The sequence below is a fragment of the Moschus berezovskii genome, chromosome 1, assembly GCF_049115385.1.
Source record: "Moschus berezovskii isolate FMDL1 chromosome 1, NW_MosBer_1.0, whole genome shotgun sequence".
Lineage (NCBI taxonomy): Eukaryota > Metazoa > Chordata > Mammalia > Artiodactyla > Moschidae > Moschus > Moschus berezovskii.
This window is the reverse complement of record NC_142460.1, coordinates 96,279,942-96,295,822: the sequence shown is the minus strand read 5'-3', so window position 1 is coordinate 96,295,822 and position 15,881 is coordinate 96,279,942. Positions and strand designations below refer to the sequence as shown.

The following is a 15,881-nucleotide window of genomic DNA, read 5'->3' as shown; positions in this document are numbered from 1 at the left end:
CACATGCTCGGGAGGCAGCAAGAGAGACGGGAAATGACTCAACAAGAGGATCAGAGAAAGTATGAGCAGAGAAGGGGCAGAGGCATCATCAAGGGCTGGACAAAGAAATACAAGTCCGTCCCTCACATGGAGATGGAGGAAAAAGGAGAAAACCAGCAAGAAAACGTTGCCACGGAAGCCATGGGGGGAGAGTTTAGGAGACTGACAAGGTCAAGCTGGAGAAGAAGAGACAAACCACAGCACCATGCTATTCCCTTTTGGTTGGTATTTCCTTCGGGCCATTAATCTACCTATTTTTTTTCACTGTCCATCTCCTTCTAAGACTTATAACCCAATAACATGAAGATTTGTTCTTCACTGTATACCTGCTGCCCACAGAGGACTTGTTGCACAGAAATTCTCTAAGATCTCTTTTGAATGGGTGCATGTTTAGGAATGAATCGATAACGAAGGAGAAACTGCAGATGAAAGGAGCAGAAATCATCCCCCAGGGAGAGGGCTGGGCTGACAGAGAGGACGGGACCCAGGAGACAGAAACAGAAGTAGGCTGGTCTTAAATGATACTCAGAAAGATCATTTCCCATCCATCCTCTTTCCCGAGAACCAGAGATTATAAAATTCTCTCCCATGACTTTCTACACGGCCATTCCCCTGAGATTTTATTCCAGGAAAATCACGAGTAAGTAGTTAGGGGATGAGGCTTCCAGTTCTACTCCTGTGCATTGTGAGCATGAGATTTTCAAGAAGTGACCTCATCCCAGTGACTGATTTTTTTACAGCATGATGCCAGTGTGCTTCAGTGGTTTAAGTCCAGACAGTGGACAAACATCTGCCCTGACAGAGCAGGGAAACAGGACAGGGTTTTTATTAAAGAATCATTCACTTTTCAGAAGTAGTCACTTACCGCACTAAAGAGAAAGGTCCCTCAGTTCACTTAAAACCCAGTTCAGTTTATAAATTTTGATTTCTTAGTAAATGTCCTAAGAGTAATTTGGACATCTGCCTTTCACTGAAAAAAAAAGATCAGCTCCCCATTCTCCCCTCCCAGTGATAACCTTAACTATGTCCTAATTAAATGTTCTAAATCTGGAATGACATGGGCGGGGAGGGGGGTTGCAGAGCCTGTGCCTTCATAAGACTCGCCCTAATTTACTTAACATCAAGGGCCCAGCTGACCTTTATACAGCCTTAAATCAATCAATTAGCTGAGACACACCTTCTTTCTTTCCAAATGAGGAGACCACATGGATAAGATGATATTTCACACAAATCACTTTCAATAAACATAAACCACAAGCACTAGAAGAATGTTTGCCCTGAGGCTGCTAAGAAAGGCCGAATGATAGAATAAAAAGGCTCTGGACCAGAAGCCGGAAGAATCACATTAGCAACTGGCTTGCACTGGAAAATCACACCAACCTCTTCTCTTCTCTGCCCACCATTCCCTGCCTCCCATTGTCTCCATCAACAATTACCACCACCTCATGTTTTATGCCAGCGGAGAAGGCAATGGCAAGCCACTCCAGTACTCTTGCCTAGAAAATCCCATGGATGGAGGAGCCTGGTAGGCTGCAGTCCATGGGGTCGCTAAGGGTCAGACACGACTGAGCGACTTCGCTTTCACTTTTCCCTTTCATGCATTGGAGAAGGAAATGGCAACCCACTCCAGTGTTCTTGCCTGGAGAATCCCAGGGACGGGGGAGCCTGGTGGGCTTCTGTCTGTGGGGTTGCACAGAGTCGGACATGACTGGAGTGACTTAGCAGCAGCAGCATGTTTTATGCCAGAGCTTCCTAGGTGATGCAGTGGTAAATAATCCATCTGCCAATGCAGGAGATGCAGGTTTGATACCTGGATCAGGAAAATCCCCTGGAGAAGGGAATGGCAACCCACTCCAGTAATCTTGCCTGTAAAATCCCATGGACAGAGGTGCCTGGCCGGCTACAATCCATGGAGCCGCAAAGGGTCAGATATGGCTGAGGAACTGAGCACAACAACACAACATGTTTTACACCGGCAACCAGCACAGAACCCAGCATGGTGATGGCACTCATCTTAGGGAAAGGGATAGGGGGTTAAAAGCCCGACTGCTTAGGTTTGAATCCAGCCTCTCACCACTTGAGCAGGTAACTTAACTACTGTAATTATCAGGAAAGTGAGGATGGTAGCAGCACCCCCTTTACAGAGTTGTTGTCAGGATTAAATGTTAATGATTACAAAATACTTGGAACAATGCTTAATAAACAGCAGGATGAGTTTCCCAATATAATCATTATCACCATCAAGGCCACTCTGACCTTGAGCAAGTCACTGTCCACCACAGGGTTAAATTTCCCCACCAGCAGCGTGATGGGGTGGATGAACTAATCTCAGGAAGATCCCCACTAGCTTAACTTCTCTGTAATTCTCTGAATCCTATTACAACTCTAAATCTTCCTAAGGTTCTGAGCTCTCAGACTAGCAGCAGAAGGAAGATCACCAGGAGTCTTACCAGCCCACAGAGCTTCAACTCCACCCAACCACAGGCTGGACCCAGTATCTCACAGTCTACTCAGCCAGCCCCTTCCTTACTGTAGATAACAGACTGTTTAGAGATGAAAATACTCACTGTGATACTCAAACTGTATAGACAGCACAGATGTGAGAAAAGGACACACATCCCGGGTTGAGGGGGGGTCTGGGGGGGACACAGACTAGGAACAAAGACAAAAAGCAAACATGACACCCCAGAAACGCACTGTACCCACCAGGTGATTTATTTAGCATTCTTCATCTGATAGCAATTAAAAACTTCAAACTACAAGGCAGCTGCGTTGTGTAGCAGGGAAACATTCCCTACCTAGAAGTACAGATTCGCAAAGTGACTCCCCTTCACTTTAATCCCAGGGAGCAGACACTGCTGAGGCGACAGTCTTAGGTGCAAACACCTTTCTCAGGGAGCAGTCACTTGCTGGACATTTTACCTCACCTGCACTCCGACCAAAGCAAAATCAGAGTCGAGGTCCCTTTCCATTCTGGGTCTCAGTTTCCATTTCTGTAAAATGGAGGAGGCAGGAACTCAGGCCACTTAATTTCCAAGTTTCCTAACAGCACTGAAATTGTATTCCATCAACAATTTCCACTTTATAGAAGAAGTTTTTCTTAATGAGGCTAGAAAAGAAGATCCATTATTTGCTAATGTTATTTGGTAATTTTCTGCCTGAAGCTAGATTTCCTGGGTTCACATTCCCAGTCTACCACTAGCTCTGTGACTTTGGGCAAATTACTTAACCTCTCTGTGTTTTGGATAGCTCATCAGTAAAGAAGAAATAACACCTTCCTCATAGGGTGTTGTTAGCATTAATTTAGGTAACAGACATAAAGTATAAAGCACTTTGAACTATTCATATTAAAGTGCGGCTATTATTTTCAATTATAGTTTTCTGATTCAAAGGGAAAATTTACTTGGAAACGGTATCTTAGAAGCAATACAAACACTCACAGAGAGCAGGCAGATGAGGATCCTGGGTTCTAACCGTGATTCTGCCCCCAGGCTAGCTGTATGTAATGAATGAACGCTGGCCCTTCTCTAGGCCACAGATTACAAATCAGAGGTGATAAACTGGCAGCCATCGTGTTCTGTCTGACCCATACGGGAGGTGAGAGGTGATCTCCTTCACCAGTGCAGCCCCCTACTCCCCAGCATCCCTGACTCTGAAATCAAGAACCACCTGGCACCCAGCACACTGCCCACCACATTCACTTTCCTTAAAGCCCAGTCCCTGATGGGCCTTTGGCTCCCCAGCTAGGATCCGGAGAGACAACCCCTTCTCCAGGGGTCAGGAGCCCCTGGATGACCATATGCCAGTGGGACTATGTTGTTCCAGATCAGAAACACAGCCTGCATAAAAGCAGGCTGCACACACCAAGGGCACAGTTGAAAGAACAAACTGTTGATTTTCTTTATTAATCACATCACCATTCGCATAAGCAGCTGTTATTATGAACAGCTGCAGCTGCTAAACGGCTGATCTTGAACCAGGCTAGAAAAGTGCTTCCAAGTTGCACACCAACAATGGGCAAGTACAGACCTGCAGTCTGTTGGCTTGGTTCTTCCTACTGGTCCTCACTGCCTCTCTCTGGACCAGAAATCCTTCTTCTTCCATATCCTGGCATGGTGTGAGATAAGGGAGGTTTCTAGAATCAGCTTAATACAAAGAATTTGAGGTGAATGTCAAAGGACTTCAATTTGATTCCACTTCAACTATTTAGTGACCCTGAGTGCTTCTCTTATCGGTCTCTTCCTATGTTAAAATATAGACAATAATACTACCTACTTTTGGAGGCTCTCATAAGAAGTCAAAACTAGATTATGCCTGTGAAAGTATTCTGTAGACTGTGGAAGTCTAGATGAAAAAATAAAAGCTTATCATCTTCCCATGAAAACTGCAGTTTGATCCACAAATCATCTAATACAGAATTCACTGTTGCTGACGTAGGGCTATCAGAGGTGAAATCAGAGAATCACATGGCTATAAAGGGCCTTCTGAGGACATGTAACGCAACTTTTCTACACTGTCTCCCCTCTCCTCCAGTCCCAGAATGCTATCAATAAGAGCCTAGATAAAGGATGGCCCCATTTGGGAAACCTTCACTTGCAGGAAACTTGCTCCATTCCAAGGTAGGCAGTCCATTCCATCTACCATGGGCTTAATCTGAACACAGACCATTTTACCTTGTAGAGGCCAAGTCAGTCTTGCTGTAATTTATACACCCTTGAAAGTTCTCAAGTGTACCCACCCCAGGGCCTTTGCACATGTTGTTCCATCTACCTGAATACTCTTTGATCTGTCTTCAGATGACCAGGTCCTTCTTATCCTTTCAGTTCAAATGTGTCTACTTCAGAGAAACCTTCTCTACGACTCTTCACTCCATCCCACCCAGTTACCGTCCATCATGATAATCTGTGGTTTTTGGTTTTATTTTTATTTTTTTGCATGCATCCCTATTTGTGTGTTTACACCTTGCTGAATTCCCCAGAGAACCTAAGTCCCATGAAGACTTATGAGAGACTTGCTTCTCTTATTCACCACTTTGCACTCTTATGATACAATAGTTGTACCATAGTAATCACATTACTTCATGACAGACACTCAAACATATGTTGAGTTGAATTTATGAATTAATGAATGAATGCTTAATTCTATACACATTGTAGATATTTAAATACTCAGAACATAAACCTAAATAAGATTTATACCAAGTCTCACTACTGACAACTCACAAGTAGTAATCATGTCTTCTTGTGTTAAGAAAAAATATATAAAAAATAAACAAATTGAATAACAGCTCCCCAAGCCAGCTTTATTCATAGCAGCACTGTCCCTGGTAATCTGTCTCTATCTCATGCAAAGGGAATTCATGAAAAGCCACTTAAGTGCACGAAAAATAGATAGCTGTTTCCTGGAGACAGGGCATAATTATGAACTGTCCTTAAAGAGATCACTCAGCTGGCAAGTAGTCACCCAGGTCCATTGTAAATGCTGTCACAGACCCTCGGAACCAGATGAGTGAGGCGAACAATCAGACATGAAGAATGCACATCTGTAGGGTATGTACTGAGCCATGGTACCCTCACCCACTATGTACCCCTGGGCCAGTAGAGAGCAGAAAAGCCTGGAGAGGTATGAAAGTTGCTACTCTTGCCTGGTCTGGGGACACAGACTCACCTCAGCAACTATAAAAGATGTCTGGGGAGAAAAGTCTCAGGTTCTTGGCAGGCTGTGTGCTGGAGCAGAAAACACTGGAGATCTGGGTGGAGTCCTATTCTATAACTTCCAACTGAGTCATATCACCTTCAAGCATCTCAGTATTCCCATCTGTAAATGGGGGTTACTAGTTCCTACACAAACTTTCTCAGAGGCTGGTCCAAAGAATAAAGTCACACCAAACCAGATGCTAATGCATGTTGAAATCCACAAAAATGTACTGTAATTTACAAAGCACTGCACAAAGATAAATTATCGATGGCAAATTATAGTAGTTTATAATCATAAATAATTGCTGCAATTACAATTCCAGAATAGGCTTCCAAACACCTGGAGGTTGACTGATAAGCACAAGGAACACCTTCATGGGAAAGATGACTTATGCTTTCTGCGCATCCTTTAAAGCCCCAAGCATGGGCATGCAGGAGGTTCACAAGTACCCCAGATGCCCAGGGAAGAAAAATCTGGATCTACAAGAAAGGGCACGTTCCCACAAGTCACCATTCGCTGCTCTCAGACAACAAGCTACAGCAATTACGTGAGACATCCATCTCTTAAAGCGCCCTATAAGTCTTAAGGATGAATTCTTAAAATCTACGAAGAAACCTCCCTACCATAAACAGAGACCAGATCAAGATTTCCATCCTTGACTCCAGAGAAGATGTCATAATATGGCTTAATGAGAGGCAGCAACTATAAAGAGACAATGTCAGAAAGCGCCCATGCCTTAAATTGCTGTTTAGTCATTCAGTCGTATCTGACTCTCTGTGACCCTACGGTCTGTAGCCCGCCAGGCTCCTCTGTCCATGAGACTTTCCAAGCAAGAATCCTGGAGTGGGTTGCCTGAAATAAGAAGCTTTGCACAGAAGGGCTCTTTTAAAATGCATCAAGTCACTAAATTCTGTTAGTACCTACTGTTTATATAACTCCACTCGGTGCTGCAAAGATAAGTGAGCAGGTATTATTCAGCCTATAGCATGGGGAACAGTGCACGAAGGGCTGAAAAGGGGACCAGGCGTTAGAGGAACACAGAGGAAAAGGAAATTTTTTTCCTCTTGGAAATACAGGAAAGTTTCATGAGTCAAGTGGCATTTGAGTTGGGAGAAGAAAACAAAACAGAGATAAGATTTCTTTAGAAGATGAGATTCTTAACTGCATCTGTGAACAGGCTTTTAGGAAGCCCTGAAAAAAAAAAAAAGTATATTTAAATGAACGATAAAATCACACAGGACTTCAAATAATTGGTATTAAAATACAAAATTCACTTTAAAACGACAAATATGTGACAGAGTACCATATGTGACTCTTTATTAATGCAGTCAATAAAATCTAGCAGCAAGTCTAACATCTACCATAATTTCAAAGCAGCAATGAATGTTTTTTGAGACGTCCGTAACGTCTGTAATATGAAATGACAATGTCTGTGACTTCTCTTGGCAGCAAAAGCAAAATACATAGATACTGTCAATACTACCATGGTCTGTTACCTATTTTTATAATGAAAGGAAATGCAATACTGCAGTTGTTGTTCAGTCACTCAGTCATGTCCAACTCTGCGACCCCATAGACTGCAGCACGCCAGGCTTCTCTGTTCTTCACCATCTCCCAGAACTTGCTCAAACTCATGTCCACTGAGTCGGTGATGCCATCCAATCATCTCATCCTCTGTTATCCCCTCTCCTCTCGCCTTCAATCTTTCCCAGCAACAGGGTCTCTTCTAATGAGTCAATTATTTCCATTAGGTGGCCAAAGTATTGGAGCTTTAGCATCAGTCCTTCCAGTGAATATTCAGGTTTGATTTCCTTTAGGATTGACTGGTTTGATCTCCTTGCAGTCCAAGGGACTCTCAAGAGTCTTCTCCAACACCACAATTCAAAAGCATCAATTCTTCGGCACTCAGCCTTCTTTACAGTCCAACTCTTACATCTAGCCATGACTACTGGAAAAACCATAGCTTTGACTATATGGACCATTGTTGGAAAAGTGATGTCTCTGCTTTTTAATATGCTGTCTAGGTTTGGCATAGCTTTTCTTCCAAGGAGCAAGCATCTTTTAGCAGTCAATAAAAATAAAGATGTAATTTTTCCCTTTTCAAGTTCAGAGATTCAAAGTTATTGTTTCCAAGGACCCAAGTTAACAAATCCGGATAGAGAAAACAGCCCAAACAAAAGAGATATTCAGGTAAGGCAGGCCAAACCCTCAAATCTCACCAATAAGAAGGTTCTTCATCCCTCAATCGTTATATTACAAAGTGTCCTGTAATTTCCAAAACAGTATCTTTTTTAAATAAAAAATGAGTGAAAGAGGCTAGAAAACATCTTTCCACAGGTTATATATAGTTTCTTTCTAAAAGTGGAGTAGATGATGGCATATTGGTAAGTTTACTAAGAAATATAAATACATATATATATGTAATAGGATTATGTGTGTAAAACTGTATGCAAGTATGAGTGACTATAAGCATATTTTATAAACATAGATGCCCAGAAAAAATTGTACATCAAATATTAATAATAATTAGAATTCAGAGGGATTTTACTTTTATCTTTGTATTTTCTGTAATTGGAAAACGGGCCAAAAAATACCCCAAAATATTAGGTGACTTAGGGTAGCACACATTCCATACAGTATAAAACAAAGCTGGTACTAGAACTCAGAAACATCCTTCTTTTGTTATCTTCAACTTTAGCACTGAATGCACCTGAACACAGGAGGTAGGCAAAATCATTTGCCCCAACTTAACTATTTAGAAACTGAGACTCAAAGTCTGTTATGTGACTTGCCCAAAGTCACACAGAAAGTAACTGGAGAAGCTGAGACTAGAGTCTAGTTCTCCTGTCCCTTGAGAAGGCAGAATAGTATCATTGTTGAAAGCAAGGGCTTTAGCATCAGCCTGATCTTGGTTAAGTCCCAGCTATGTCACTTACTTGATGGTAAACTTGGACAAATTCCTGAATTTTTCCAATTCTAGAGTTCCCCATACTTCTTAACTCCAAAGGGTTATGCTGTTGATGGAAATTATCCAATAATGTGAAACCCTATGACGACCTCTGACATAGAGGAAACATTCTCATCTCAATCACTACGCCGCCCTGTTCTCTGTCACGGCAGAAGGATTCCAGCATCATCTTCCAGAAGCAGCAGATCTAACTGCTCGTTAGGCTCAGCAGCCCAGTTCTAGTTCAAAAGTCAACTAGGGTCAGCTCACTGTGTGTACACGCAGCTCCACTGAACCAGGAATGCACAGTATCAGGCGGAACTGAACATGGGACAGGATGTTGGACTGCTGAGCAGCCAATCTGGGGATCTCTAGGGATTCAGAGTCAATAGGTCTGAAAGGGGACCAGAGATTCCAAACCGTTCAAAAGCTCCAGGAGAGTCTAAAAGAGCTAACATTCAATGACAAGTTCCTGGTTGGACATAAGAGACTCCACTATTTCTGTGAATACAAAAGGGGCCCAGTCTAATCACAAGCAACACGTCATCCAATGGCTGGCACGACAAGGCCTCATGCAAAGACCAGGGCTCTTCTGTCATGAAGGGCAGTAACTGCCTAGAACAATGGAGGAAGAATGGAAACCAACTCAAACTAGAAGCAAAAATAAATGTAGAGGGACTTCCCTGCCCCAGATGCATAATGTTTTCAGAGCTGGAACAGACTTCAAAGATGACTTTGTCTGTTATACAGACACCACAGCACATCAATGATTAGAACTCAAAGTAAGTTACTAAGACTCGAAGGCCCACAAAGCAACGATTCACAATAAATTCCCTCAGTAAAGATGGCTGGACGAATTCATTTAGGAAAAGTACCACTCAAACACCCGAAAGACAAGGCTTCGAAATGGCCTACTCCATAGATCCAAAAAGTGCCTAAAAATATGGTAGGTCTGACAGCACTCAGAAACACTATGGGTCTGAAAGAAGACAAGAGTGAGCAAACCATTCTCTTTTTGGAGTTGATGGGCAAGCGGAAGAGGGAGGCGTCTCCCACATGAATTAAAGTTTTTGCTCACTATTTTATTCTTACGACCCTGCATACTGCTTGGTAAACAGTATAACATTCAGTAATTATTTGTTGAATGCATGAATGTAAGAAAGACCTGTATATGTATGGCTGAGTCCCTTTGCTGTTCTACCTGAAACTACCACAACATTGTTAATCGGCTATACTCCAATACAAAATAGAAAGCTTTCAAAAAAGAAAAGAGAGGACAAAAGAAACTATCTCTGCTCCTGCAGGCTAAGCAGGGTACTGAGTAGTACAGCATTCCCCAGGGAGTGGGGCCTCTTTGGTTGTCTGGTCCAGAAGCGATAGAAACAGACTGCTCATACAGTGGAAGGAACATGAGCCTTTGAGTCAGACATCCTTTTATGGGTTCAAATACAAACTCTGTATAGTCTTGGCATAAGTACTTGACCTCTTTGAGCCTCAATGTTTCATCTTTAAAAGGGGATAATACCATTTACTTCACCTCTAAAAGAGGCATGATGATATTTATCCTTATAAAGTCTCTGGAAAAAAATTACATGAATAGATTTATGCAAAGTAGCTAGCACAAGGGCCAGCATACAGTATGAACTTAACAAATGGTAATGTGAGTTGGAATTAATCATGCCCTCTACAGCCAGAGCCTTTCTTCTCCTAGGTCACCTCTAAACATACTCTGTAGTCTTTCCGATAGGAAGCTGCATAGTGTAAATTCACTAGATTTTCTAAAAATGCCCATTTTTTAAAAATAAATAATAAAATCCTGTATAACTCCCTTTTTGGTTTACAAAGTAACTTCATATGCACCCATAACAATTCTGAAACCATGCATTACTATTATCCATGTTTAATAGATGAAAATACTACTATCCATGTTTAATAGACAAAATTATTATTATTTGCATTTAACAGATGAAAAAACTAAGACCACTTAGCCGGCAAGAAGCAAACTAAGACAGGAACTATAGGTTTTAACATTTATCATAAGGACCATCATTTTCTCAACCTGAAATTCAAAACAATTGATCCTTTTATGGAATAAAATATTCAAATTCAGATTGCTCCAGGACTCACCTCAGATGCTCCCTGGATTACCCTAATACTCACAGCTGAAATCAGAAACAAATTTCTGAAAGAAGAGGGAATACTTGGTTTTTAAACAAAGTCCCTCCTTTGGATTTAATGCATCAACTCGAAATTAAAAAAAAAAAAAAAGACCTAGAATCAGGCCAATGTGAGTTTTAGCAACCTCTTCCACTTATTAGCTATGGAACCCTGGATGATTGTTAATCCCAGTAAATTTTAATATCTTTATCTGAAGAACGGGAAAGCAATACCTACTCCTAAAGTTATGTGAAATTCCAGGCACCAAGAAGGCAGTCAGTAAGTGATGACTCCTCTAATGACAACACCATGGTACTGACCATTTGGACTGAAGGGGAAGTATATGGACTGCTTGTCTCTTCCTGGTTCTTCTAGCTTCTGCGTAACCCCTGTTCTGCATCTGTTCAATGGGGATATAACCAGTCTTCTTCCGACTTCAGCAGGGGAATGAAGATAACAAAAGAGCTGGCAGAGATATTATGCAAATACCAAATATTATTAAAACATTAATGAACTCTGGCAATTTCCCTGAATTTTGATAAACGGCGTTTATTATGCACTGCCTCTCCCACAATCTGGGCTCTCAAATATTAACTAGATAATAACAGCAATCATTCTCCAAAAAGACCAAGGTATAGAGAAACAAAAAGCGAGTCTAGATGACTCCCACAAACACCCGCTTCCAAAGGAATCGCAATCTCTGGACAGAGAACGTTAGGACAGACCACAAAGAGCTGTGCAACCAGTAGTGGGCTCAGACATACTCCACAATGTATGCAGACCTCCGCTTTGGTGGGACAGTGGAGTTTCCTTGTACTGACAGGTCACTGTTTATGACAACAGTCTATACCACCACTTTGCTCTTCTGCATAAAGTTACCTCCAATCTAGATAAAGCAAAAAGAATCTTGGAAGCTGGGGGTGCTTATTCCAGGCTAAAAGTCTCAAACAGAGAGTGGCTGCTCCTGCCAATAGCCTAAAAAGAGAAGTAGTGTTATCCACAGTTCCATTAAAGAGGTTTGCACCAAATTCCCCTGTCATTTCATTCTGTGTGAGGGGATAACGTTTTTTAAGCTGCTGACAATCCTCAGGTGCTGCTCAAACAGAGGCAGAACAAAGCCAGGAGGACTCAACCCCCTTACATCTCCCCTCACCCCAACTCACAGAAATAAGGGCCTGGTGGAGAAGGAAATGGCAACCCACTCCAGTGTTCTTGCCTGGAGAATCCCAGGGACAGGGGAGCCTGGTGGGCTGCCGTCTATGGGGTCACACAGAGTCGGACACGACTGAAGTGACTTAGCAGCAGCAGCAGCAGCAGCCACCCCCATAACACCTTAACAAGCTGAGGGTCATTAAGACACCTCATTGGCATATTCATTAAAGACTCTGAGCTGTGGCAAGTGACACAAAGTGCACAAAAAGAGATTTTGTTTTTTTAAGCACAGCGAAAATCCGCTTTAGAAAAAGTAAATCCACACAGGGACCCTTGCTGTCGCCAAACCTTCACTTGTCTAGAGCAGCCAGCACCTCATTAAAGGAGAGCAAGCTATGCACAAATGAATGCAGCACCACACACAGGCAGGCTCACTTCGCCATCTGCCTTCTGGTGTCCAGAGGGGTCAGAGGCTTAAGTGACATTCTCCTGAATTTTTCTCTCCTGCAGGTGGAAACATCAGATTCCCAGGGGGCGAAAAAGAACGCTCTTGCAAGATCAAGTGGGTAAAAAGGAATAAAAGGGAATTTCGTTTACCTGTCAACACACTCATGACATTCAACACAAAATGAACTAAGCAATAATTCATTCACCATTCATATCTGGGTAAAAGCTTTGTGAAATCAGTGTATCAGCTGTGGGGTTAACACAGAAGTTCCTAATGAGCTGGGCCTTTAAACTTACCCCTTCCCACAGCCTCCCCTTTTCTGCTCCTTGAGTATCCCTGACTGATGGTGACCAAGCACCTTATTCTAGTGAATGACCTAGAGCAGGAGAAATCGGAATTGATTTGGGGGCTGTAAAAACACAACGGGCAATTTCCATTATACACGCTGAAGAGAAAGGCAATGATTACACAACTTAAATAACTGCCCTGAGCATTCTCTGTGTATCCCCACCCTTCTGACAAGCATAGTGCTGGTTTTAAGATCTGAAAGCTTTGTAAGCTTGTAAAGTTTCCCTCTGGAAGCCCATCCCACCACAAGATTAGGGAGTAATTTAAACACAGGCACACACATATACACACCCCACATTTATCTAAATACTAGCTGAATCGTCGAATATCTCAACAGAGTGCTTTCCAACCTCATACACAATCTAGGATACACTTGGGGAGAATGGAGCAAAAGGTAAAATCCAGCCCCAAGTTTTAATGTGCTTCATACAGCTTCCCAAAACGTTACTACCCTCCGCGGCCACACGTTCAACTTGTATTACCCACCTCTTGGGCTGTGGGGAGGACGCAAACCGAGACGGAAGGTACACTCTGATAGAACCCGCAACGAGAGGAGACAGCCGGATGAAATCCAAGAGATGGCAGGACGAAGGAAAAAACTCAAGTCTTCCTCTGCAGTTAAAGACCTTTTCAATGAAATTTTCCACTACCTGGTAAATTGCCCAAGAATGTATTTTTATCGAGCGCACAGAGACACGAGGCAGGCAGCGCTACCCTGGAGTCCCAGTTCGGTGGAGTGTTAACCCCCAGGCCACGTACTGCATGGCAGCCAGAGTGGCCTCGGTGGAGCCGCAAGCTGACACGGGAGGCTCCCACCAGCAGACTCTCACAGCAATACCCCGAACTACAGGATACTAGGGGATTATTCGATCGCCCCGCCCGGCTCAATTATTGTCCTATACACAACATTCAACAATCTGTTAAGGACCTGTAGGTGCCAGGCTGGGGGATGGGAGAGGCAGCGTTATTCTAATCCAAACGTCGCCGAGGTTCGAAACCCAGGACACCTCTCTCGGCCAGCGAACAGACAGCACACAAAGAGGAAGGGGCTGGCGCTCCTCGGGGTCAGAGGTCTGAGCGTGGTCATTTTCGAGCTGGGAATTAGGAATTCCGAGCTCAGCAAGAACCCTGGAGAAGCACCGGAAATGCTTCCAACCACTTCAGTGGTAAATCTATTTGCAAATCAAAGTTGCAGGAACTCCGGGCGCCCAGCCTACTCGAGCGGGTTACTAGGGAACACCCAACAAGTTTGGCCACCGGGGGCTCGGCGTGAGAGCGCCGCGCCGCAAGACTGCTAGCAACTTGTCGCTCGGGAGCCGAGCCAGAGCCCCAAGCTGTCTCCGCTCCCCGAGCTCCAGACAGGACCTGAGCCTCGGCGCAGGGAAGGAGCACGTCCGTGCCTTTGGAGACAAATCCCTTCACTGAAGGCGCCGCGGGTTCTCATCTGGACCGCGCGGCTTCCAGGGGCTTCCCCTCAACAGTGAGCCATTTCATCACCAACGCCTCACCTGCCTACCACCCCCAGTTGGCGAGAAATTAACAAAAGAGTCAGTAATCCTGGGCGGTGCGGAAAAGGGACCCGGCGCAAAGTATAGTTAGGAGGGAAGAGAAGGCTGCTCAGGTTGCGGCGGAGAAAGAATGCAAAAGGCGGAACAGAGATGGGTTATACCCCAGGCATCTGGCTCCTGGAAGAAAATAAAGAAGGAAAGAGCGCACGAGACGGGGGAATGGGCTCTTTACCCTGTTTCCCATCACTCGCGCACACACACCCCTCTCTTTTTCCTCCTTACCCAGCATGGAAAAGATGAAGTCCTTAGCTGTGTGAATCTCCAGTGCTCTCTGGTCGTCATATTCCCGCTGGTCGTGCTTCGTAAATTCTTGGATGAGTTTGTTCAATTCCTCCACCCGAGCTCCCGACCTGAAATCCAGCTCCGGGAACGCAGGCTTGTTGTTACAGCCCAGGGAGGCTGCCTTGCTGGCGGTGGGAGCCGCCATCTTCACACAGAACGCGCCGAGCAGCGGCTCCGCGGCGGCGGCAGCACCCACCCCGCCCCCGCCCGGCCCCCCGGGCCTCCTCCCCGCGTCGGCTCCGCGGCTGGGACCCCGGCCCGCGGGCGGGCTGGCGGCCCGGCGTCCAGGCGGGCGGCCCCGGCGGGGTGCGCTCCGGGAGCCCGGGCTTCGGGAGGATCGCGACTGCAGGGAGAGTGCGCGTGTGGCCCCGGCACCCTTTCCTGCGGCCCCAAGCCGGCCCAGACGCAGTAGGTCCCTGCCCTCCCTGGGCCCTCGCTGGCCCCGACTAGAGCGGTTGTAGAGCCAACCTAAGCCTCCCCCGGGCGAAGAAAGTGAAGTGGAAACAATGTGAAATTCACCAGCTCTGAAATCAACAAGCTGCCGGCTCCGGTGTTACGGAGCCAGCACCAGCGTCCCCCATTTAAAGGGACAGCGCACCCAGTGGAAAGAAAAATAAATAAATGACAGAGGTCTGCGCTCCATGTCACTTGCCAATCTGTACTCGGGCAGACGTGAGAGATGTAGATGTATTCTTTCTCTGCCTCCACTCCCTTAGGAGGCAGGGATTGCCAAGCTTCTTCAAGGAGAAAGAAATCTTCCTCTGTCTGATTTTAAGGGCGGTGTCCTGGGCGAGGGCATCCCTATGCTAGCGTTTCTGTCTCAAGAATTCCAGCGCCTTTAGATGGTGAAGGAGCCCGCCTTGAGGAAGGTAAAACCAATATTGTAAAGTAATTAGCCTCCAATAAAAAAATAAAAAACAGAAAAAAATAAATAAAATAAAATAAAAAAAAACAACCTTCTGCCCTTTTCTGAGCAGACTGCCAAAAATGTTAGGACTAAACGTGTGAAAAAGAGTGTCCTCCCTGTCCCGTACAGACATTCCCATTAGCCACTATAGTATTCCTACTTTTGCCCTAGGTAATTAAATTTTCCTGGATAAAGCTTATTAAACATATAGTGTCTTAATGATGTTCAGCCCGTTTCAATGTTAAGATAGGAAAACCAAAGTGTAGCCATGAGGAAGGGGAACAGAATTAATTGCCCCAGGTACCAGTGCATGTTCAATGACATGGTGAAAATTCT

At 44.4% G+C, this 15,881-nt stretch overlaps 1 protein-coding gene across 1 annotated transcript in view; it reads right to left on the bottom strand.

Moving 5' to 3' along the window:
• The window catches only part of MB21D2 (Mab-21 domain containing 2), a 124,313-nt gene extending 109,122 nt beyond the window's left edge, over positions 1-15,191 (bottom strand). Inside the window, exon 1 of the mRNA XM_055419725.2 lies at positions 14,579-15,191. Within this exon, the coding sequence (XP_055275700.2) occupies positions 14,579-14,783 (205 nt within the window). The 5' untranslated portion in view covers positions 14,784-15,191. The remainder of the gene's footprint in view (positions 1-14,578) is intronic.
• Positions 15,192-15,881: the final 690 nt, after the last annotated feature.